Source organism: Hemiscyllium ocellatum, chromosome 4, assembly GCF_020745735.1.
Source record: "Hemiscyllium ocellatum isolate sHemOce1 chromosome 4, sHemOce1.pat.X.cur, whole genome shotgun sequence".
Taxonomy (NCBI): domain Eukaryota; kingdom Metazoa; phylum Chordata; class Chondrichthyes; order Orectolobiformes; family Hemiscylliidae; genus Hemiscyllium; species Hemiscyllium ocellatum.
In genome coordinates this window covers 2,779,790-2,805,015 of record NC_083404.1, presented here as the reverse complement: position 1 = coordinate 2,805,015, position 25,226 = coordinate 2,779,790, and the positions used below count along the sequence as shown (strand labels likewise).

At 42.5% G+C, this 25,226-nt stretch overlaps 1 protein-coding gene across 3 annotated transcripts in view; it reads right to left on the bottom strand.

Moving 5' to 3' along the window:
• The window catches only part of chd7 (chromodomain helicase DNA binding protein 7), a 343,180-nt gene that overhangs the window by 70,003 nt on the left and 247,951 nt on the right, over positions 1-25,226 (bottom strand). For all 3 annotated transcript variants that reach the window (XM_060822645.1, XM_060822642.1, XM_060822647.1), the window contains 6 exons: positions 19,422-19,617; positions 19,153-19,320; positions 18,859-19,038; positions 18,594-18,704; positions 18,304-18,509; positions 1,566-1,765 (listed from right to left, as the gene is read on the bottom strand). In XM_060822645.1, the coding sequence (XP_060678628.1) occupies positions 1,566-1,765; positions 18,304-18,509; positions 18,594-18,704; positions 18,859-19,038; positions 19,153-19,320; positions 19,422-19,617 (1,061 nt within the window). The remainder of the gene's footprint in view (positions 1-1,565; positions 1,766-18,303; positions 18,510-18,593; positions 18,705-18,858; positions 19,039-19,152; positions 19,321-19,421; positions 19,618-25,226) is intronic.

Genomic DNA, 25,226 nt, shown 5'->3' with positions numbered 1-25,226 from the left:
CTGAGGTTCAGTGGCCAAAACTGAACTAAGAGCTCTAGATTAATAAAGTTTCACTGATATTTCTTTTACTGGATTGATTTGTATCAATCCTATTTATGTACCCTCTATTTGGAGTGGGTTTTTTTTTTACATCTATCTTATCAAGCCACTTAATTTTAAAACATATAGAACATTACAGCACAGCACAGGCCCTTTGGCCTTCGATGTTGCGCCGACCTGTCATAACAATCTGAAGCCCATCTAACCTACACTATTCCATGTACGTCCATATGCTTGATCAATGACGACTTAAATGCACTTAAGGTCTACTACCATTGCAGACAAAGCATTCTATACCCTTACTATTCTCTGAGTAAAGAAACTACCTCTGACATCTGTCCTATATCTATCACCCGTGCTCACCGTCCCCATACTTGGAAAAGGCTCTCCCTGTCCATCCTATCTAACCCTCTGATTATCTTATATGTCTCACTTAAGTCATCTCTCAACCTTCTTCTGTCCAACGAAAACAGCCTTAAGTCCCTCAGCCTTTCATTGTAAGACCTCCCCTCCATACCAGGCGACATCCTAGTAAATCTCCTCTGCACCCTTTCCAAAACTTTCAAATCCTTCTTATAATGTGGTGACCAATTGTACACAATACTCCAAGTGCAGCCACACCAGAGTTTTGTACAGCTGCAGCATAACCTCGTGGTTCCGGAACTCAATCCCTCTGTTAATAAAAGCTACAACCCTGTATGCCTTCTTTACAACTAACAAGTACAATTGCCTCAAATGGTTGCCACCTGATTGTAGGCCTAGGGCTTGAGACAAAGTCAGCACTTTACAAGTAGAGTCATTTTTACCAGCCTGTTTGGACATGCTGTGCAACATGTCTTTATCAGGTGGGACTTAAAATTGGATCTTCTGGTTCAGAGGTAGTGAATATGACCACTGGACCTTAAGACGCCCAAACTTATTGTGAACTTGACTGAAAATCTTCAATTTGTTGCAAGTCTTGGCAGAAGTGTGTTAGTAGCTGCATATGTTGACTTGCAGGGCCCTGTCCTCTGTAAACAGGAAGTTTAGGCAGTGTACCATTCACGGAGGACAAAACACTGAGGACAACCATTTCTTGGTGCAGCCCAATTTGCAATGTTTTGGTCAAACAAAAGCAACTTGCTTTTTCCAAACTTAAGAGGTTTGGGGTTAACTCTTCTCTGATGTACTTGATGTGGCAATGTCTTGACTAATTAGTCTACTTGCCAACCAATGAACACCCTTGCCCCATGCAATATAAATTGTTAACCCCTTTGAAATTGGATATTCTTGCAATTGTCCTGGTTGGAATGAGAAGTTTTGCCAGCTTGTTTTGCCACAATGCTGAACTTCTATACTGTTATATTGTCTGTGCTGAAATTGCCAAAATGATATTTCCTACCGTTCACATCCAACTGGGACTTAAAGCTTCCAACCACTTGTACATTCAGTCTAGTATTTTCATCGTTTTAGAACATGGACAAAATTCCATGCCATTTTTCCTTTACATGTGAATATGACATGGTTAAGAAAGAATCCAAAATTACCAGAGTGATTTTGCAGAGCTCGCGTCTGTCCATCCTCAGTAGGAGTAATTAGATCCCAGATAAAACCTTTGATCTTTTCATCTCCTCTGTAATGGTTCAAGCAGTATACAAGGATAGTGCGACAGATGGTCTCCACATCATGTTCTGTCAACTGTCGTTTAAAACGCCCATGTGACAGTATATCACTCCATCGGCCCCAACTGAAGAGAATAAGCAATGATAGCTTTAGTCAAGTAAACTTCTGTAAAAACCTAATTCTAATTCTAAAGTCTTTGAAAATCAATATACGGCTTCTACATATAATCAGAAATCTAGACCCACTTTGCTCAGAAGGCAGCAATTTTGAAAGAGAAAGCCAGATAGAAGGGAAAAGAAAATGATACAAGTGTAAAAAGGGTGGGAAGAAGAAGAGAGGTTTGGAAGAAGATCAAGACTGAACAAGTGAGGAAGGTGAGTGGATTTGGAGACAGACGCAAATGGGAAGGGAGAAATAAAGAGACAGCATGAGAGATCAAGGGAAAGCATAAAGAGAGATGGGATGGGGCAGGGAAGAAAAGGAATGGGAAGGGAAAACTGTTTCAAATAGTACATATCTTTTTTAAAAACATATACAGTTGTGCAGCTTGGGGTCTTGCTCTAACAACTGACAATACAATGTTCCCTTTGTACTGGCCTGGAGTACCAATGTCCATGTGTTGATTCATACGCACAGTAAGGAGCCCCAATGTACACGACCAACTCAAAATGACTAAAAGGCTATCCAAACCTGTTTTACCATTCAATAAGATCATGCTTGATCTGGTTGAGGTCTCATCTCCACACCCCATTAGCCTAGATTGCCTTGTTTACCATAAATTTATTCAAGGGTGATTTTAAGACTCAGTCTCCACTACCTTCTGGGGAACAGAATGCTACTAACAACCCCTTAAGAGAAAGCAATTCTCTTCATCTGTGTCTTAAAAAGGTTGGATTAATGGGAAGTTGATTTTAACTGAATGGTTATCTTGTTTCATTTCTCTACGATTTATTAAATTATTGTCCAAAATATATGCCAAATTTCAGTAATTAAAAGAAACAGATTAGCGCCAGTTTAAACCATCAGTGCAATAATTATGTTTAAATTGGGCCAAACATCGATAATGCTGTAAATGTGTTAGTTGTGGGTATGTTATATTGCTGTAAGTGTACTACTGTGTGTAAAGTTCCTTGCTTTTAATGTACACTTATAAACAATAATAAGAATCACAAAATTACAATGATTTGGAGATGTTGGTGTTGGACTGGAGTATACAAAATTAAAAATCACACAACACCAGGTTATAGTCCAGCAGGTTTATTTGAAAGTGCTAGCTGTTGGACTCTAACCTGGTGTTGTGTGATTTTTCACTTCACAAAATTGCTGCAGTTTTAAAGATGGCAATATTGATAACATAAAACAGAAGTTACATATCCTGTTCCACTAACAAGTTCCCAACAAATCCTGGGATGTTTTCAATGCAGCATACTAAGTGCCCTCAATTGCAAGATGGGATTGAGCTAGTGTCAATGCTTGAATGAAATTGACGCTCTGTGATTGATGTTGCATGTTTGTGGCAGATGCACAAAACATTTGGCACGAGATCCATTTGGAATTGAAATCAAAGGTGTGTGTGTTATGGTAGCTCTTTCAATATGACTGTATAGGCGCATGCCAAAAACTGGGGAGAGAAGCTGGTGCAAACCCGAGACCACAATACTCACCTCTCACTATTGAGCGTCTTTGGGATCCCCCTAATCCTCTGACTGATCATTAATCCTTTCTACATCCCCTTACTGCCTCCTTGATGCTCTAATTCACTCAACAGCACTACCCATCACAACCTTAATTGATGCATTGCAGGTCAAGTCCCAGTAGGGAGGCATGTAGCTTCTCACTATTTCATTCACCCATTTGATGCACCATTCCCACATGACCCCAATCCCGCTAACTGCATCATCCTGCCCCTCCAGTATGTTACACACCTACCTCTTTCCAATCCAGATTCACACCCTCTACTCATCTTTCCACTTCTCGTGGCCTCACTACTCCCACTGTGTGAAGGCCATCATTAACACACACACACACACACACACACACACACACACACACACACACACACACACCTCTCCCCCCTCAAAAACAGCATAAACATTCTCGGAATGCTCCTTCATTCTGTCTGCACCGCTGGAAAAAATGTTTTCCCAATTTGTTCATAATCAAAGCTTCCTTTAGCTGCATAGCCTTGCAGCAATCAAGAACACCTAGTATTGGGAACCAAAAGGCTCCACACAAGCAATAATCCTACAAGAGGTGTGCATCTGCACAATTTTGAAGGGGGCAATGCAATACAACAAGCAAGCCATGCACAGCAAACATAAATCAGCTGGGACATCAGTTACATTTGCATTTACAAAAGCTCTCAACTGAGCAGTTCTTGACTCTTTCGTCAGCTGACCTGCTGTACTTTACCAGCATCACACTCTTGACTCTTTCTTCACTGTGACATTTCTGCAGCTATGGACTTCATGTATCCTTACCTCTGCCATCATAACCCTACTCCTCATTAAAACCATTAAAGAAACAAAACCACACAGCTTGGTAAGACTAGAGTGGTGCTGGAAAAGCACAGCAGGTCGGGCAGCATCCAAGGAACAGGAAAATTGATGTTTCATCAGGGCTCCTGCCCGAAACATCAATTTTCCTGCTCCTCAGATGCTGCCTGACCTGCTGTGCTTTTCCAGCACCACTCTAATCTGGACTCTAATCTGCAGTGCCCACCTGCAGTCCTCACTTTCGCCGAGCTTCTCTTGGTAGGGCCCTCATTTCTTCTGAGAGTTAAGGAACTGAAATGGTCAGATTAGTTTAGCCATTCACCAACAGATTTGTTGCACAACATTAAAACACTCTGGCTGCTGAAACTGCATCTGAAATATGGAATGCAAATGGAAGCCTGGAGTTCAGTTCTCTGTTTTAAACCATTTTCTTGAATAGAACATAGAACAGTACAGCACAGAACAGGCCCTTCAGCCCACAATGTTGTGCCGGCCACTGATCCTCATGTATGCACCCTCAAATGTCTGTGACCATATGCATGTCCAGCAGTCTCTGAAATGTCCCCAATGACCTTGCTTCCACAACTGCTGCTGGCAACGCATTCCATGCTCTCACAACTCTCTGTGTAAAGAACCCACCTCTGACATCCCCTCTATACTTTCCTCCAACCAGCTTAAAACTATGATCCCTCGTGTTAGTCATTTCTGCCCTGGGAAATAGTCTCTGGCTATCGACTCTATCTATGCCTCTCATTATCTTGTATACCTCTTGAATCTTTGTCTTCTGTCCTCACACTTTGCAGGAGTCTCCTTATTGGAGCTCAAGGACATTTTTGTCACAAACATCAAAGTATTCATTCAACTGCCGCTGCGGCATTCCTCTCTTCACCGAGCGATGAGGCAAGCATTCTGTAAGACTGCCATCTGCTTTAACCCTGACCTTACAACATTGTCTAATTGCTCTCCTGGTCCATGAGTCCTACATCCTGCTCCCTGGTCCCTCTTTCCAGGAAACTGATTCCTAACGTACATATTCCCTGGCTTCCATAATCGGTTGATATTATCACTGGTTCTCCTGCTTTCAAAACCTACTGCCATCACCATCTTCTGAGAAACCAACCCTTCCTACCATGAAAACAACCACTCAGTCACCAACCTCCTTCACCTTTTCAAAGTACTTAAAGCTGTTGATACTTCTAAAACATCCTCCAAACTTTCCTGGAACACTGTAAAATCCCCTCCTAATCAGGACCTTCTCAATGCCTCTTCCCTGCAATTGCTAAATTACTGAAATTAAATTAGGTATGCTATGTGACTATGACAAAGACGAGCTATCCTCGCCATGTCTATCTGGACTTTTTGGCAGTTTTTGACACACTTCAACCTCACCATTCATTTCTTAATCATTGTTCAGTCACATGAGACTGGTTCTATCTCCATTTATTCAACAGAGCTAGGAGAACAATCTGCAATTGATTCTCTCTTGAATTGCCTTATTCTTCCTGCTCCAATTTGTCATTGGGTCTGATTCAGACTCTATCCACTCTGAACCCACTTGCCATTTTGTAATCTGAAAAATCTTAACATGTCTGTTTTAGAGATTGTAACCATAAGATTCAAATTCACCGGGTGTCGGTTGTCCATTCTGGTTCTGTAAAGTGCCTCGGAATATTTATTATCCTAAAGGTTCTGGATGTAAGTTTGCTTGTTGAGCTGAAAGACTCATTCTCTGATGTTTCGTCACCATACTAGGTAACATCTTCAGTGAGTCTCTGTTCGAAGCACTGATGTTTCCGGCTCTCTCTATGTGTGTTTGGGTTTCCTTGGGTTGGTGATGTCATTTCCTGTTCTTTTTCTCAGGGGGTGGTAAACACATGACATGGACCCCACTTACCACCTCCTGAGAAAAAGAACAGGAAATGACAGAGGATTCTGGGTAATCCAAGATGGAGAATGGGAAACATTTCTGGCTGGAAGAACTGCTCCTTTTTTTTGAGGTATTTTAGGTGTTGGAGGTGATTTCCTTGAATTCTAGAAGCAGCAATTACTGTTTTATATGCTGTTGCATTGTTTTGGAACTTTGATTAAAAAAAAGTCAACACAACAGCAGTTTAAAAGGGAGAAGAGTAAACAAAGGAAACACATGGTGAGGGGGAGAGAGAGAGTGGGAGAGAGAGAGAGTGGGAGAGAGAGAGAGTGGGAGAGAGAGAGAGTGGGAGAGAGAGAGAGTGGGAGAGAGAGAGAGTGGGAGAGAGAGAGAGTGGGAGAGAGAGAGAGTGGGAGAGAGAGAGAGTGGGAGAGAGAGAGAGTGGGAGAGAGAGAGAGTGGGAGAGAGAGAGTGGGAGAGAGAGAGTGGGAGAGAGAGAGAGTGGGAGAGAGAGAGAGTGGGGGAGAGAGAGAGTGGGAGAGAGAGAGAGTGGGAGAGAGAGAGAGTGGGAGAGAGAGAGAGTGGGAGAGAGAGAGAGTGGGAGAGAGAGAGAGTGGGAGAGAGAGAGAGTGGGAGAGAGAGAGAGTGGGAGAGAGAGAGAGTGGGAGAGAGAGAGAGTGAGAACCTGCACAGTTTGCAGGTTTGAATTCATGTATCGCTGGACATTGGAGTGCATCTGGGAAAATTAAAAACAGTGAAATTCACAACTAATTTTGGAAGAACTGTTGGGCGAATTTCACAGAACAGAATCAGGTAAATTAATTGTTGTTTTAAGTCTGTCCAAGAGAAAGGCTGCAGTAGTGAGTATAGTGGATTCTTTCATGATTATGTTTTTGCAGATAAGTCTCTTGATTAAACTTAAAATATAAGTCATAGCTATTAATTTAACCTGGGGCAGTGTTTGTAGAGGAAAAAGACGGTGTTATTTTCTGGGTCTGTAGATTGTGAAGGAGCAAAAATAGCCTTTACAGTGATCTGTACTTCTCATCAGATGTGGGAGTTTAAAGAGAGTTTAAGGGTTACTGAGGATTATATCTGCCATAAATGCTGTTGGATGCAAATCTTATCAGATCGAGTGGATCGGTTGGAGAGACAGATAGAAGCGATGAGGAATTTGCAACAGCAACAGTATGTGATGGATGGCAGTTATAGGAAGGGGGGAAAGTCTCAGATCCAGTCACACAGATGGGTTAACTCCAGGAAGGTAAGAGAGGTAGGCACCTAGGGCAGGAGTCTTTTGTGGATATACCCATTTCAAACAGGTATGTTGTTTTGGAAAATGTAGGGGGTGATGGATTCTCAGGGGAACGTAGCATGAACGTTCTGGTATTGAGACTGGCTCTAATGCAATGAGGGGTACATCGGCTTCTAAGAGATCAACTAGGTTAGGGGATTCTGTAGTCAGAGGTGCAGACAGACATTTCGGTGGCTAGCAGAGAAAAGTAGAATGGTGTGTTGTTCCCCTGGTGCCAGGATCAAGGATGTCTCAGAGAGGGTGCAGAATGTTCTCATGGAGGAGAGGGGCCAGCAGGAGGTCATTGTCCACATTGGAACCAATGATATGGGAAGGGAAAAGGTTGAGACTCTGTAATCTCCCTTCAGAGAGTTAGGCAGAAATTTAAAAAGGAGGTCCTCAAGGGTAGTAATATCTGGATTACTCCCAGTGCTACGAGCTAGTGAGAGCAGGAATAGGAGGATACAGCACATGAATGCATGGCTGAGGAGCTGGTGAATGGGAGAAGGATTCACATTTTTGGATCATTGGAATCTCTTTTGGGGTAGAAGTGACCTGTACAAGAAGGATGGATTGCACCTAAATTGGAAGGGAACTAATATACTGGCAGGGAAATTTGCTAGAACTGCTTGGGAGGATTTAAACGAGCAAGGTGGGGGGGTGGGACCCAGGGAGATAGTGAGGAAAGAGATCGATCTGATACGGGTACAGCTGAGAACAGAAGTGAGTCAAACAGTCAGGGCAGGCAGGGACAAGGTCGGACTAACAAATTAAACTGCATTTATTTCAATGCAAGGGGCCTAACAGGGAAGGCAGATGAACTCAGGGCACGGTTAGGAACAAGGGACTGGGATGTCATAGCAATCACAGAAACATATAGAACATAGAAAAATACAGTGCAGTACCGGCCCTTCGGCCCTCGATGTTGCGCCGATCCAAACTCACCTAACCTACACTAGCCCACTTTCCTCCATATGCCTATCCAATGCCCGTTTAAATGCCCATAAAGAGGGAGAGTCCACCACTGTTACTGGCAGGGCATTCCATTAACTCACGACTCGCTGAGTAATGAATCTACCCCTAACGTCTGTCCTATACCTATCACCCCTTAATTTAAAGCTATGCCCCCTCGTAATATCTGACTCCATACGTGGAAAAAGGTTCTCATGGTCAACCCTATCTAAACCCCTAATCATCTTGTACACCTCTATCAAGTCACCCCTAAACCTTCTTTTCTCCAATGAAAACAGCCTCAAGTGCCTCAGCCTTTCCTCATATGATCTTCCTACCATACCAGGCAATATCCTGGTAAACCTCCTCTGCACCCGTTCCAGTGCCTCCACATCCTTCCTATAGTATGGCGACCAAAACTGTACACAATACTCCAGATGCGGCCGCACCAGAGTCTTGTACAACTGCAACATGACCCCAGGACTCCGGAACTCCATTCCTCTACCAATAAAAGCCAGTACACCATATGCTATTTACCTGGGTGGCAACTTTCAGAGATCTGTGTACATGGACACCAAGATCCCTCTGCTCATCCACACTACCAAGTATCCGACCATTAGCCCAGTACTCCATCTTCCTGCTACTCTTACCAAAGTGAATCACTTCACACTTAGCTACACTGAACTCCATTTGCCACCTTTCTGCCCAGCTCTGCAGCTTATCTATATCCCACTGTAACCTGGCACATCCTTCCTCACTGTCAACAACTCCACCAACTTTCATATCATCCGCAAACTTGCTCACCCAACCTTCTAGCCCCTCCTCCAGGTCACATTTATAAAAATGACAAACAGCAACGGTCCCAAAACAGATCCTTGCGGAACACCGCTGGTAACTGCACTCCAAGATGAACCTTTACCATCAACTACTACCCTCTGTCTTCTTCCAGCCAGCCAATTCCTAATCCAAACCTCCAACTCACCCTCAATGCCATACCTCCGTATTTTTTGCAGTAGCCTACCACGGGGTACCTTATCAAATGCCTTACTAAAATCCATATACACCACATCTACCGCTTTACCCTCGTCCACCTCCTTAGTCACCTTCTCAAAGAACTCAATAAGGTTTGTGAGGCACGACCTGCCCTTCACAAAACCATGCTGACTATCCTTGATCACATTATTCCTATCCAGATATTCATAAATCCTATCCCTTACAATTCTCTCTAAGACTTTGCCCACAACAGAGGTAAGACTCACTGGCCTATAGTTACTAGGGTTATCCCTACTCCCCTTCTTGAACAAGGGAACCACATTTGCTATCCTCCAGTCTTCTGGCACTATTCCTGTAGACAACGACGACATAAAAATCAAGGCCAATGGCTCTGCAATCTCCTCCCTTGCTTCCCAGAGAATCCTAGGATAAATGCCATCAGGCCCAGGGGACTTATCTACATTCACCCTTTCCAGAATTTCCAACACCTCTTCCCGACATATCTCAAAGCTATCCATTCTAATTAATTGTGACTCAATATTCACATCAGCAACAATGTCCTGTTCCTGAGTGAATATGACATGGCTCAGGGATGGGCAGGACTGGCAGCTTAATGTTCCAAGATACAAATGTTACAGGAAGGATAGAAAGGGAGGCAAGAGAAAAGGGGGAGTGGCATTTTTGATAAGGGATAGCATTACAGCTGTGCTGAGGGAGGATATTTCCAGAAATACATCCAGGGAAGTTATTTATGTGGACTGGAGAAATAAGAAAGGGATGATCACCTTATTGGGATTGTATATTATAGACCCCCCCAATAGTCAGAGGGAAATTGAGAAACAAACTTGTAAGGAGATCTCAGCTATCTGTAAGAATAATAGGGTGGTTATGGTAGGGGAGTTTAACTTTCCAAACATAGACTGGGACTGCCATAGTGTTAAAGGTTTAGATGGAGAGGAATTTGTTACGTGTGTACAAGACAATTTTCTGATTCAGTATGCGCTTCAGTCAGTGGAGAGGGCACTTTGGGGCCAGCAACCATCATTCTATTAGATTTAAAATCGTGATGGAAAAGGATAGACCAGATCTAAAAGTTGAAGTTCTAAATTGGAGACAGGCCAATTTTGACGATATTAGGCAAGAACTTTCGAAAGCTAATTGGGGGCAGATGTTCACAAGTAAAGGGATGGCTGGAAAATGGGAAGCCTTCAGAAATGAGATAACAAGAATCCAGAGAAAGTATATCCCGGTCAGGGTGAAAGGAAAGGCTGGTAGGTATAGGGAATGCTGGATGACTAAAGAAATTGAGGGTTTGGTTAAAAAGAAGGAAGCACATGTCAGGTATAGACAGGATAGATCGAGTGAATCCTGAGAGTATAAAGAAAGTCAGAGTATACTGAAGAGGGAAATCAGGAGGGCAAAACAGGGACATGAGATAGGTTTGACAAATAGAATTAAGGAGAATCCAAAGGGTTTTTACAAATATATTAAGGACAAAAGGGTAACTAGGGAGAGAATAGGGCCCCTCAAGGATCAGCAGGGCAGCCTTTGTGTGGAGCTACAGAGAGTGGGGGAGTTACTAAATGAATATTTTGGATCAGTATTTACTGTGGAAAAGGATATGGAACATATAGACTGTAGGGAAATAGACGGTGACATCTTGCAAAATGTCCAGATTACAGAGAAGGAAGTGCTGGATGTCTTGAAAGGGTTAACGGTGGACCTGATCGGATGTACCCGAGAACTCTGTGGGAAGCTAGAGAAGTGATTGCTGGGCTTCTTGCTGAGATATTTGTATCATCGATAGTCACAGGTGAAGTGCCGGAAGACTGGAGGTTGGCAAACGTGGTGCCACTGTTTAAGAAGGGCGGTAAAGACAAGCCAGGGAACTATAGCCCAGTGATCCTGACCCTAGTGGTGGGCAAGTTGTTGGAGGGAATCCTGAGGGAGAGGATGTACATGTATTTGGAAAGGCAAGGACTGATTAGGGATAGTCAACATATCTTTGTGCGTGGGAAATCATGTCTCACAAACTTGATTGAGTTTTTTGAAGAAGTAACAAAGAAGATTGATGAGGGCAGAGCAGTAGATGTGATCTACATGGACTTCAGTAAGGTGTTCGACAAAATTCCCCATGGGAGACTGATTAGCAAGGTTCGATCTCATGGAATACAGGGAGAACTAGCCATTTGGATACAGAACTGGCTCAAAGGTAGAAGACAGAGGGTGGTGGTGGAGGGTTGTTTTTCAGATTGGAGGCCTGTGACCAGTGGAATACCACAAGGATCGGTGCTGGGCTGTCTACGTTTCGTCATTTACATAAATGATTTGGATGCGAGGTACAGTTAGTAAGTTTGCGGATGACACCAAAATTGGAGGTGTAGTGGACAGTGAAGAGGGTTACCTCAGATTACAACAGGATCTTGACCAGATGGGCCAATGGGTTGAGAAGTGGCAGACAGAGTTTAATTCAGATAAATGAGAGGTGCTGCATTTTGAGAAAGCAAATCTTATCAGGACTTCTACACTGAATGGTCAGGTTCTAGGGAGTGATGCTGAACAAAGGGACCTTGGAGTGCAGGTTCTTAGCTCCTTGAAAGTGGAGTCGCAGGTAGATAGGATAGTGAAAAAGGCGTTCGGTATGCTTTCCTTTCTTGGTCAGAATATTGAGTACAGGGGTTGGGAGGTCATGTTGCAGCTGTACAGGACATTGGTCAGGCCACTGTTGGAATATTGCGTGCAATTCTGGTCTCCTTCCTATCGGAAAGATGGTGTGAAACTTGAAAGGGTTCAGAAAATATTTACAAGAATGTTGCCAGAGTTGGAGGACCTGAGCTACAGGGAGAGGCTGAACAGGCTGGGGCTGTTTTCCCTGGAGCGTCGAGGCTGAGGGGAGACCTTATAGAGACTTACAAAATTATGAGGGACATGGACAGGGTAAATAGGCAAAGTCTTTTCTCTGGGGTGGGGGAGTCCAGAACTAGAGGGCATAGGTTTAGGGTGAGAGGGGAAAGATATAAAAGAGACCTAAGGGGCAACATTTTCACACAGAGGGTGAATGAGCTGCCAGAGGATGTGGTGGAGGCTGGTACAATTGCAACATTTAAGAGGCATCTGGATGGGTATATGAATAGGAAGGGTTTGGAGGGATATGGGCCAGGTGCTGGCAGGTGGGACTAGATTGTGTTGCGATATCTTGTCGGCATGGACGGGTTGGACTGAAGGGTGTGTTTCTGTGCTGTATACCTCTCTGACAACCTGAGCTCCTTTGCTCCTGTACCCCTTACAATACCACTTTCCTCTGGTCTAACATTGAAGATACTGAAGTTTCTAAACAGGAAAAGATCAAACTGATGAGATAAATGCTCTGGCTACAAAAAAAGTGGAGATTAGCTGTTTTAGTAACAGGATTAAAAAGATGGAGGTTTCATAAAGCTCAGAAATAGGTTTGTTCAGTTTCCTACTTTTATTCTGCAATGTTAATGCAGTTCTACAGCAAAACGTGTCCTCGTCAGGGAGCAACTTTGCTAAGTCCTTGCTGACTGCCAACAAGGAATAGAAAATCTTGGTTCCAATGCAACATCACATTTTGGCTCAATCTTTAAAATGTTGATGAACTGTCATTCCTTGATACAAGTTACCAGAAAACAGACTGCTCCAAAACAGTCCTGAAACATTCAGTTATATACAGTGCAGTATGGCATGTCATAAAATCCAGGTACATTTAACAAATCAAATAGTAGGAGGAAATGACCAAAACATGGAGGAATTATCTTCTATCTACCCCTTTAGTAAAGACAGATGCAGAGTATTCATCTAACAGTCAAGCCTTCTGCCCTCATGTGTAAATTCATTTCTCTGCCCTAATCAACTCTATTTATTTTACTATTGATATGCCTATGCAAGAAGTTGGCACTCTCCTTCATATAGGCCACCAGTCTTTTCTCATCATCCCTCTTCACTTGTCAAGTGCTTTTTCACCAACCATCTCCATCCCATTCCATCCTCACCACACTACACTTTTTTGTACCTCCACTGTTTTTAGCTTTTCAGCATTTACAAAGTACTCTTCCATTCTTTAGATGGATGAACTCTCATTTGCCATACTCTTGACCAGTCGACCATTTAATCTAACAATGCCTCTTTGTTTACAATGCTATTAATCTAAGCATCATAAGCAAATTCAGTAATGTGGTTTGCTCTCTCATCATTTAACTTGTTAATGAATACAGTGAACAGCTGTAGGGATGGGGATTTTCCAAGTCACATCTGCAGCCTTTTGCTCAGCCAATTTCCTAACCAAGCTAACAATTTGGCTTCAATCTTAACAAATAGTCTGGAAAATCTCTTGAATATTTCTTGGAAGTTGACATAAGTAACATTTGTAGTTATTCCATTGTACCTGCACAATCAGGTTTGCTAGTCCTGACCTACCCATCAGACTTTCTATGATCAGCTGAAAATTAAGGTGTTGGGTCACCCTTTACCCACAATTAAAGCTTCAATGATATTCTCATCAGTTGTTGGTCTAGCTGATTAGTAGTTACTTGGTTTCTCTTAACTTTCTGAAACAGTGAGGTTTTATGCAATGTTTGGGAACAGTTTCCAACTTAGAAGATTATGTTGGAACATCTGCAAAGATCTCACCTACTTCTTTAATAACTTTGGAATGGAACCAATCTACTCTTGGGGTTTGTTGGTCATTTCTGGTGCAGGTATGATCAGCCAAATGGTCTCCATCCATACCATTACAATCTTGAGATTTATTCCATAAATTTTGTGACGTAATGTGGGTATCTTAATGCAAGATGGAGGGCTTCCCAAAGCTGGGGTCATGAGCAGAACATTTGAGGTCATGAACTGATGCAGCATAATTCCTTCCCTGTTCAAACAGATGCCTTCTCCCCAGTCCCCAGCTCACATAGGTCTCCCCCAGCCAGGCTTCCTCCTTCCCTGTCCTGCCTGTGAAAGCTCACACATTTGGGTCACATAATTTCCAGGATTTGAAATGGGGTCATAGCAGGGAAACATTTGGACATAAAGCATCACAACTAAATGGGATAAGGTTCTTCAATTTCCTTGTGTTTCCCCCATGTTTAAAAAGGTCAAGACAGTAAGAAAACAGGAAATAGAAAAGGTTGAGGGGCACATAGAGGTGAGGGAGAGAACAAGATACCTGCGGTCATTTGGTAGTTCAAAAGTTATATATCGCTAAAAAAGACACACCGCCTAAGTTTTTCACCTTGTACTCACTAGTATAATTTACAATGAACACCAATGTAAAGGAAATGCCACATTCAATCTGAGAGAAGAATGCTGATTAGTTGCCAAGTAGTTGCAAAGTATGGTGCTGGAAAAAACACAGCCAGTCAGGCTGCATCCGAGGAACAGGAGAGTTGATGTTTTGAGCATAAGCCCTTCACCACAAATGAGAGAGTGGCCCAAGGGTGCTGAGAGATAAGTAAGAGGAGGGTAGGGCTGGGGGAAAGGTAGCTGAGAATGTGATCGGTGGATGACAGTGGGAGTGATAGTGATAGGTCGGAAAGGAAGAGTGAGTGGATAGGTGGGAAGGAAGATGGACAGGTAGTTCAAGAGGGCAGTACCAAGTTGGAAGGTTGGATCTGGGATAAGGTAGGGAAAGGGGAAATGAAGAAACTGGTGAAATCTACATTGATGCCGTGTGGTTGGAGGTCCCAAGGCAAAAGATGAGGGATTCTTCCTCCAGGCGTTGGGTGGCTAGGGTTTGGCGGTGGAGGCAGCACAGGACAGTGGGAGGGGAAGTTAAAGTGTTCGGCCACAGGGCAGTGGGGCTGGTTGTTGCAAGTGTTCCAGAGATGTTCTAAATGTTCTGCAAGTTGGCATCTGTCTCTCAAATGTAGAGGAGCCCGCACTGAGAGCAATGGACACAGTAGATGAGGTATTTAGATGTTCAAAAAATCCCTGCCAGATATGGAAGGATCCTTTGAGGCCTAGAATGGAGGTGGAGGGAGAGGTGTGGGCGCAAGTTTTACACCTCCTGCGGTGGCAGGGGAAGGTACTAGGTGTGGAGGGCGAGTTGGTAAGGGGCATGGACCTGACAAAGAGAGTGGTGAAAGGAACGGTCTTTGCAGAATGCAGATAGGGACGGGGAGGGAAACCTATCACTGGTGGTGAGGTCTGTTTATGGGTGACGGAAAGAGCCAAGGATGATGCAATCTATCTGGAGATTGGTGGGTGGAAGGTGAGGACCAGGAGGCTTTTGTCCTTGTTGTGATTAGACAGATGGCGTTCAAGAGCAGAGGTATGGGAAGTGGAGGAGATGCACTGGATGGATTGTCAACCATGTGGGAGGGGAAATTGTGGTCTCTGAAGGAGGCGATTTGGGATGCCTTGAGGGAGTCGGCCACCACAAGAAGTGCAAACCCTGCGCCATTGCCACCCTCTCACCTCTGTCCAAGGCCCCAAAGGATCCTTCCACATCCGACAGAGATTTACCTGTTCTCCCACATGTCATCTACTGTGTCCATTGCTCTTGGTGTGGTCTCCTCTATGTTGGGAAAACAGGATACCAACTTGCAGGATGTTTCAGAGAACGTCTCTAGGACACACGGACTAAACAGCTCCCCCTCCCACTCCACCAAAGACATGGGCCTCCTCCATCGCCAAACTCTAGCTACCCAATGCTTGGAGGAAGAAAGCCTCATCTTCTGCATTGGGACCCTCCAACCGCATGGGATCAATGTAGATGTCGCCAGTTTCTATGATCTCCCCGCTTCCCCCCCCACTTTATCCCAGAGCCAACCTTCTAACATGGCACTGCCCTACCTGTTCATCTTCCTTCCAACCTATCCGCTGCACCCTCCTTTCCAATCTACCATCATTACCCCCACCTCCATTTACCTACTACAACCTCAGCCACCTTTGCCCATCACCACCTCTTCCCATTTATCTCAGCCCTTTTGGGCCACTGACTCATTCCCAAGAGCTTATGTTCAAAACGTTATCGCTCCTGCTCCTCGGATGCTGCTCGACCGGCTGCGCTTTTCCAGCACCACACTTTTTGACTCTGATCTCCAGCATCTGTAGTCCTCGCATTCTCCTGGTTGGCAATTAGATACTGACTGATTGGCAAGTAGACTTTGATTGGTAGAAATGTTGACATGATAAATGCACCAGATAGTGATGACTGACAATTAATTGCCAAAGTTTAAACCAAGCAGTTTGAGTCTGTTTAGTGAATGCATTGATTTGAGAAATGCACCATAGAATAACTGATCACTTATTATCTTCAGCTGAAGCAAGTCTAGTGTTTGGACATATTCCTGAACTAAAATGAACAGGAACTATGTTAATTTATGGCACTTCCAGTATCTTCAATGCTCTATGCTGCAGTTCAGCTGATTATTCTGGTTGGTGATTGGTTATCAGCACAATTCCTCATATAGTCAGAAGTGGACTCCATTTTACAAGCAGAGGCTAGTTGGAAATGGTCAATATCTTCCCTGTTGCAAATGACAAAAAGAATATCCCATTTGATCCACTAGTCTGTGCAACATGTAGCCTGCACAGCATCACACCAGCACTGAAATTTGTAAACCACATAACTCATTTGTGAGGGCAGACCATTCCTATTCTTGACAGCAACACCTCAAGGATGGCAAATACCACTTATATTGCTATTACATCATAGAAGTGTGAAACACCTAGTTTGAAAGACTTTATCCTTCTAGGTTAATCAGAGATGGATGGACACTTTTCAGAACTAAAAGTAACAATCTTAGGCCTGCTCATATGTTTGATGGCATACAGCATGAAATCATCTCTTCAAGATAGCTATTAAAAGTGCAGGATATGAAGCACCCCAATACAGCATCAAGGTTGCATAATGAACAAGTGGCTTGAACCCTACTGAAGTAGTAGCTGATAATGCCAATCTTATAGCACTATAGGAATCTCTATGTATACTGATTAGTAAAAGGGAGGCCAGGCAGGAGACAAAAGTAGACAAATCTCTGGCAATTTCTTACCAAACTGCCTGATTGAACATTCAATTAAAGATTCAAAGTTAATTGTCAGTCATCATTAACTAGTGCATCCCCCACATCAACGCCTCCACCAATCTACACACTCCTTTTTAGAGAGAGATGATGGCCTCGTGGCATTATTGCTGGACCATTAATCCAGAGGCACAGGTAATTTGTGGAGATCAGGATTTGAACTCCACCATGGCAGATGGTGGATTTGAACTCAATTAAAAAAAGTCTGGAATTAAGAATCTAATGACGATCATGAATACATTGTTGATCACAGGAAAAATCTTTAGGGAAGGAAGCTGCCATCCTTACCTGGTCTGGGCTACATGTGACTCCAGACCCATGGCAATATGGTTGATTCTTACTGACCCTTTGGGATGGGCGATGAAGGTTTGCCTCAATGAGCGAATTAGAAAATGTATAGGGCTACTTTCTCTTTACATTAGCACTTCCTATAACTTATCCTGATGAATATAATTTGACAAGTTTCAACAAAATGTATTTTTAAAGCAATAATGAAGACACTTCGTACACAATACTTGCACACTTTTACTTCAATTTTATAAATGTTAGCAGCACAGGACCATCTCGTGCTTGTGTAACACATTTTGTAGAACATTATGATTATCTCGGCCTCAGAGGCAATTTTAACATTGCTAGTTTTTGTTATTACTCAGTGCAGCTCAAGTACATAATCCTGCCAAACTACAAAACCAAAGGGAAGCTTTGGAATCCTCATCCATTGTGATATGTGGACTCTCTTTACTTGGTCTTCACCATGACTTCCACAATGCTATGATACTCAGCTGCACATCACACAATCTAAGCAGAGTTGGCAGTGGGCTTCCAAGTGCTTTAGACTTAATTTAGTAGCAGAGGATATATCTAAAGAACCATCCAATTTGAGGAAGAAAATATACAGATTTATATTCTTTAGCAGACTTTTAAGTTAGTTACTTTTTAAAAAATAATATACAGAATCTTTTGAAAACTGAGAGAAGCAAATTATTATAGGATTATCTGAAAGCTTGTATTCTGCAATTTACTCACCCATACACCAACAGGTTCTTTTCCACTCTAAAACATTCAGTCCTAGGGTAGCCATGTGACCGGTCTTGCTGTCTACGGAGGGGTTTCCCAGTCTTTTCTTCAGACTCGCTTTCTAAATCTGAAAATTCCATTAGTTCATCTTCTTTAATAGCATTGTAGTGTCTTGTCTGTTTTCTTACTCTTGGTGTATCAATCACCAAATTGTTCTGCAAATTAAAGAAATACAAATGAGCAAAAAAACAAACAGTATTGCACATTTAACATAATACACGTGGCAATGTATCGCTTACCCTTCCATTTATTGCATCGATATCCAATTCAGCTTTTTTCGCCCACTTTTGCCAAAAGTTAGGATCATCGAGTGAAATGTCTGTTCTATTCCCAGAAGCTACAAAGCTTGCCTGAACAGATTTATACAGAAAGTCATCTTATTGGTTGGGAAAATTCTGTACAATTTATGTTGTTAGCAGATATTTCAATGATTAGCACTAGATTACATTGGTGCACATATGACATCAAATGTAAGTGTGCTAGTATATGGTTAAAGATATTTACCTTCGCAAAAGTAGAACCTTTTCCTTCAGACTCTATAGTAATTGTGTGAGTACGTCTCAAGAGAATCTGGTCGATATCTTCCTCACAGAATTTTGACCCTTCATCCTCTTCATCCATCAGTGCACCATATGCTCCTTTTCTAAGGAGATCCTCAATCTCCTTCTTTGAAAGCTGCTGAACCTGAATATTTTTGAATAATTTTAATACTGATCTCAATTCTAAATATATATCTTCTATACAGCCAGAGAAATTTGCTTAAGCTGAGCTGACTACAGTATGAACAAGTACACATACCCCATTGGCACTGTTTTCTCTTCCACTCATAGACTGCAGAACAGCTTTGTCCAATCCAAGTTTCAGACTTGCCTTATCAAACATCTCTCTTTCATAAGAGTTTCTGGTTATTAATCTATATACTTTCACGGCTTTGCTTTGTCCAATCCTGTGACATCGAGCTTGAGCCTGTGGGGTAGAACACTTAAGTAGGGAGCTATCAGAGTACTGTACATTCAATAAATATAACTGAAAACAAAGTCAATCCAGAATAGTACAGACAAATTCACCTGGAGGTCATTTTGTGGATTCCAATCAGAATCAAAGATGATACAAGTATCTGCAGCAGTGAGGTTAATCCCCAAGCCCCCTGCACGGGTGCACAACAGAAAAACAAAGCGATCTGAATCGGGTTTAGAGAAACGATCTATTGCTGCCTGTCGAAGATTTCCCCTCACACGGCCATCAATACGCTCATACAGATGCCTGAAAAATACGTTTCAGAGTTATTACAAGAAATGGGAGGGGTATGCATTTCAAAGTTGCAAGATGCCTGCAACATTCAACAAGATCATGAGTAACTTGTTACTTCAACATCCTTTTCCAGGCACTACTCTTGTATCCCTTGATTTTTTTTTTCACATATATAAATTTAGCAACATCAATCTTGAACATACACGATGATTGAATCTCCATTGTCCTTTGGGCAGAGAATTCCAAACAATTACCATCCTCAGTGAAACAAATCTTCCTCATCACAATCCGAAATGTCATATCCCTTATTCTTGGACTGTGACCCTAGTTCTGCACCACTCCCAGCCAGGGAAATCATCCTTCCTGAATCTACTATGCCAATTCATCTAAGAATTTTGTATGCTTGAATGAAATCATCTGTCTCCCAAATCCCAGAGAATATAGCAAAAACAAAAATTCAGATGCTCAAAATTTGAAACAAAAACAGAAATTGCTGGAGAAATTCTGCAGGTTTAGCAGCACTGTGGAGAGAAAGTGGAGTCAATGTTTCATGTCCAGTGACCCTTCCTAAGAACCTCTGAGAAACAGGCCCAATTTATTTAATTCTCACTCATAGAACAATTCCACGCCCACTTCCCCATCCTCAGAATTTGTTTGGCGAACCTTCGTTGCAGTCCCTTTGTGGCAACTATATCTTTCCTTTGGAAAGGAGACCAAAACTGTACAATAGACTCAAAGAGTGGTCTTACCAAATCCAAAACATCCTCATTTTCAAATCAGTAAATGCGTCAAAGCTTCCACTTGCCAGATTTGTGCAAATATTGACTACAATCAGAAAATTCCAGCTCCTTTATAAGTACATTCCATTTATCGCATGATCAGATCACTAAACAAATTAGGATGAGAAATGTGTTTTAGCATATCAAAGCTCAGCCATCCAGAAAGGCTTTATAGTCACCTGATCATAGCATTTAATTGTTCCTCAATGGATTCTTAGTGATCAAATTGAATATCACATGTCTGTACACACTAACAGTGCAGTATTTACTTTGAGCATGACTTTCTCTACTTGAACTTTATTAATTTCATTAAAATTAAGCTGACTTTTGTTGATTGCTGCACAGTTGCTAAAATTATGTCACCAACTATTTTGTTATCCAAACAATACTTAAAGTTCATGCCCTCTCTCTAAATGTGGTGCTTTTTATTTCCTCATCTAATATTCTGTGATAGTTAAATGTTAAATCTAATTAATTTGGTAATTCTGGTTTCCTTCCTATCAGAAGGATGTTGTGAAACTTGAAAGGGTCCAGAAAAGATTTACAAGGATGTTGCCAGGATTGGAGGGTTTGAGCTACAGGGAGAGGTTGGGGCCGTTTTCCCTGGAGTGTCAGAGGCTGAGGAGTGACCTTACAGAGGCTTATCAAATCATATTAAAGATCACACAATATCAGGTTATAGTCCATCAGGTTTATTTGGAAGCACTAGCTTTCAGAGTGCTGCTCCTTCATCAGGTGGGTTATTCTCCACAACCACCTGATGAAGGAACAGCGCTCTGAAAACTAGTGCTTGCAAATAAATCTGTTGGACAATAGCATGGTGTTGTGAGATTGCCCCTGTCCAACATTGGCATTTCCAAATTATAAAATCATGAGGAGCATGAATAGGATAAATAGACAAAGTCTTTTCCCTGGGTGGGGGAGAAGTAGAGGGCACAGGTTTAGGACGAGAGAGGAAAGATATAAAAGTGACCCAAAGGGGTATCTTTTTCATACAGAGGGTGGTGTGTGTGTGTGTGTGTGTGTGTGTGTGTGTGTATGGAATGAGCTGCCAGAGGAAGTGGAGGAGGCACCTGAATGGCTATATGAATAGGAAGAGGAAGTGAGCCAGGTGCTGACAGCTGGGACTAGATTAGTTACGATATCTAGTCAGCATGGACACGTTGGACCGAAGGGTCTGTTTCTGTGCTGTACATCTGTTTCCTTGACAACCTCCACAGAATCAACTGATACCTTCAAACTTTCTCAATCACATTCAGTTTCTAAATTCAAGTCGATAAGAATACAGAATTGATTTGGAGTTTTAAAAACTTGAGCTTTCCAGATAAGCTCGAAGAAAACCTGTGTTTACTTCAGAGAAACAGACTCATCTGATCAAGGCTTTTTATGTACATAACTTATTGCAAACATCTAGGTGAGGAAAGACTAAGGCTCACACTTCGAGGTTATGTTACGACAAGAGAAGGGTAGAAGTTAGAAGGTCCTTCATTATCAAGAGAATAGTGTGTTTGTGATCCAGCCTGCCAGCTCATGAGATGAACACTAATCCATCGAATTTTCAAGACAGAACAGGACTTGCCTCTGGCTTGATCAGAGACTATATCATACAATAGGTAGATACACCATAATAGACATCAAGGTTAATTGGTCTAATTAATTGCTGTGCTTTCCAAAGATTTAGACTCACTGCACACTTTAAATACCTTTGTGGGTGACCAGGTTCCTTGGGTAAAATGTATGACTGACCTGCTGTCTAACACGTAGATTAAACTATTCCACAATTCCATGTGCATCATGTGCTTGTACCATCATTCTTGTGTTTTGGAAAGCTTTTCCTCAAAGAATTCTTAATGACTACACTTTTCAGAAAGATTCACTAAATATAGTATGAAGAAATTAGAAAATCCAAGACTTCTCTGCAGCTTTTCTTTGTTTGAAGGCATGTGTTGCACATCTTCAACTTTGCCTGCGCCAGGAGAGATGCCACTTCCTTGTCCTCGACAGGACTCAGTGAAGAACTGATCAATCGGTTATTCTGACTGTTGCTGGTCACACAACAACTTGAGATGGTGGTGAACTCTAAAGTTTCCTTTTACATGGAGCCAATCTTTCGGCCAAGAGTAAGCTTTAGCAAAATTCCCCTACTCCTCTTGAGACAGGATTACAGTGTTGCCGGCTGAATGTTTTGAACTGTTCTTAAGAGGGATCACTGGACTCAAAATGTTAGCTCTCTACCTTCTCTCCACAGATGCTGCCAGACCTGTTGAGTTTCTCCAGGAATTTGTGTTGATGTTTCACAGCAGTATTGGGCAAGCTTAAAGTTGGTCTTCTACCGTCTAACATTTTCTTATGTTTGCATAGAAAGCAGAGATTTTGCACTGTAACAGCCACTCTTTAGAAATGCACATTCACAAATTTAAGATCAAACAAGCATGGTTGTACCTTCTGTTCTTGAAGAACATACCTCACCATCTCGTGCAATTCAACAAGAACAGACTTATTATTAATAGCAATTCTCTAAAACATGGACCAGATTATACTTGGTTAGGGGTAGGGATAGTTGTTAGTTTTGTTTTGGGTAGTGGTGAGTGGGTTAAGAAAAGAAAATCTACACTTAAAGCCCAATTGCAGGTAAGGGTACAACCTCATATCTCATTTTGCAATCACTTAGGTAATGCACCATTCCTCAACCAATTCAGCAGGCAGAAAATCATGTCTAATGTTGTCACCATTATTTGAACCATCTGGAACAAAGAACAAAACATTTACAGCACAGGAATAGGTCCTTCCGCCCTCCAAGCCTGTGCCGGTCCAAATCTACTGTCTAAACCTGCTGCCCAATTCCTAAGCATCTGTATCCCTCGGCTCCCCACCTACTCATGCATCTGTCCAGACGCATCTTAAATGAATCTACCTGCCTGCAACATGTTCCAGGTACCTACCACCTTCTGCGTAAAGTACCTGCTGTGTGTATCCCCCTTAACCTTTCCACCTCTCATCTTAAAAGCGTGACCTCTTGTTGTCGAATCCCTTACCCTGGGAAAAAAAGCTTATCTTTATCTACTCTGTCTATTCTTTTCATGATTTTGTAAACCTCAATCAGGTCCCCCCTCAATCTCCTTTTTTCTAATGAAAACAAACCTAACCTACTCAGCCTCTCTTCATAGCTAGCACCTTCCATACCAGGCAACCTCCTCGTAAACCTTCTCTGCACCCTCGTCAAAGCGTCCACATCCTTTTGGTAATGTGGCGACCAGAACTGTACACAGGATTCTAAATGCTTAATCAATGTTGTGTACAATTTTAACATGACCTGCCAGCTCTTATACTCAATACCCTGTCTGATGAAGGCAAGCATACTATATGTGTTTTCAATCATTCTATCCACCTGTGCAGCAACCTTCAGGGTACAATGGATCTAAACTCGCAGATCTCTCTGCTCAATTTTTCCCATGCTCTTCCGTTCACTGTATAATTTGCTCTTGAACTGGACTTGCCAAAATGCATCACCTCACATTTGCCTGGATCGAACTCCATCTGCCACTTCTCTGCCCAGTCCTCCAGTCTATCTATATTCTCCTGTATTTTTTGACAGTATCCTACATTTTCAGCTACTCCACCAACCTTCATGTCATCTGCAAACATGATATACCAACAATGCCCTTTTCCATTGATGTAAATTACAAACAACAGTGGCCCCAGCACGGACCCCTGTGGAACATGACTGGTCACTTTTCTCCATTTTGAGAAACTCCCTTCAACTACGACTTTGTCTCCTGTTGCTCAACCAGTTCTTTATCCACCTAGCTAGAACACCCTGCACACCATCTGACTTCACATTCTCTACTAGTTTACCATGTGGAACTTATCAAAAGCCTTAATAAGGTCCACGTATATGACATCTACAGCCCTTCCTTCATCTATCAACTTGGTCACTTCCTCAAAGTACTCTAAGTTGGTAAAGCATGATCTCCTCCCATACAAAACCATGTTGCCTATCACTGATAAGCCCATCCTTTTCTAAATATAAATAGATTTTATCCCTCAGAACCTTCTCCAGCAAGTTTCCCACCACTGACATCAGGCTCGTGGTCTGTAGTTACCCGGAATATCCCGGCTAGCCTTCTTGTCCAGGGGGACATGAGCAACCCTCCAGTCCTCCGGCACCTCACCTGTGTTTGAGGATGTACGAAGATATCTGTCAGGGCCCCAGGTATTTCCTCTTTTGCCTCCCTAACAACTGGGATAGATCCCATCCGGTCCTGGGGATTTGTCCACCTTAACCTCAATTTGTAACTTCAGATTCCTGAAGAAGGGCTTATGCCCGAAACGTCGATTCTCCTATTTCTTGGATGCTGCCTGACCTGCTGCACATTTCCAGCAACACATTTTCAGCTCTGATCTCCAGCATCTGCAGTCCTCACTTTCTCCACCTTAACCTCTAGCCTACCCAACACATCATCCCTACTTATATCAACGCAATCCAGACTAATCAAACTTCTATCTCTAATCTCAACATTCATCATGTCCTTCTGCTCAGTGAGCACTGATGCAAAGTAATCATTCAGAATCTCACCCATTCTCTCAGGTTCGACACACAGCCTTCCTTCATTATCCTTTAGTGGACCAATCCTTTCACTAGTTACCCGAAGTACATGGTACATTCATGACAAGCCAGGAAGCAGATTCATTCAAGATTCACCACATCATCACAGCATTCCTGGTAGCCTAGCCAAAGTTGGGAAATCAGAGGCGGGTACGATAGTGCAAAAATGAACTCTACACAAGTTCACCAAATTATTAGTCTTACGGAATGTTTCAACAGTACATTTAACTTTGTTG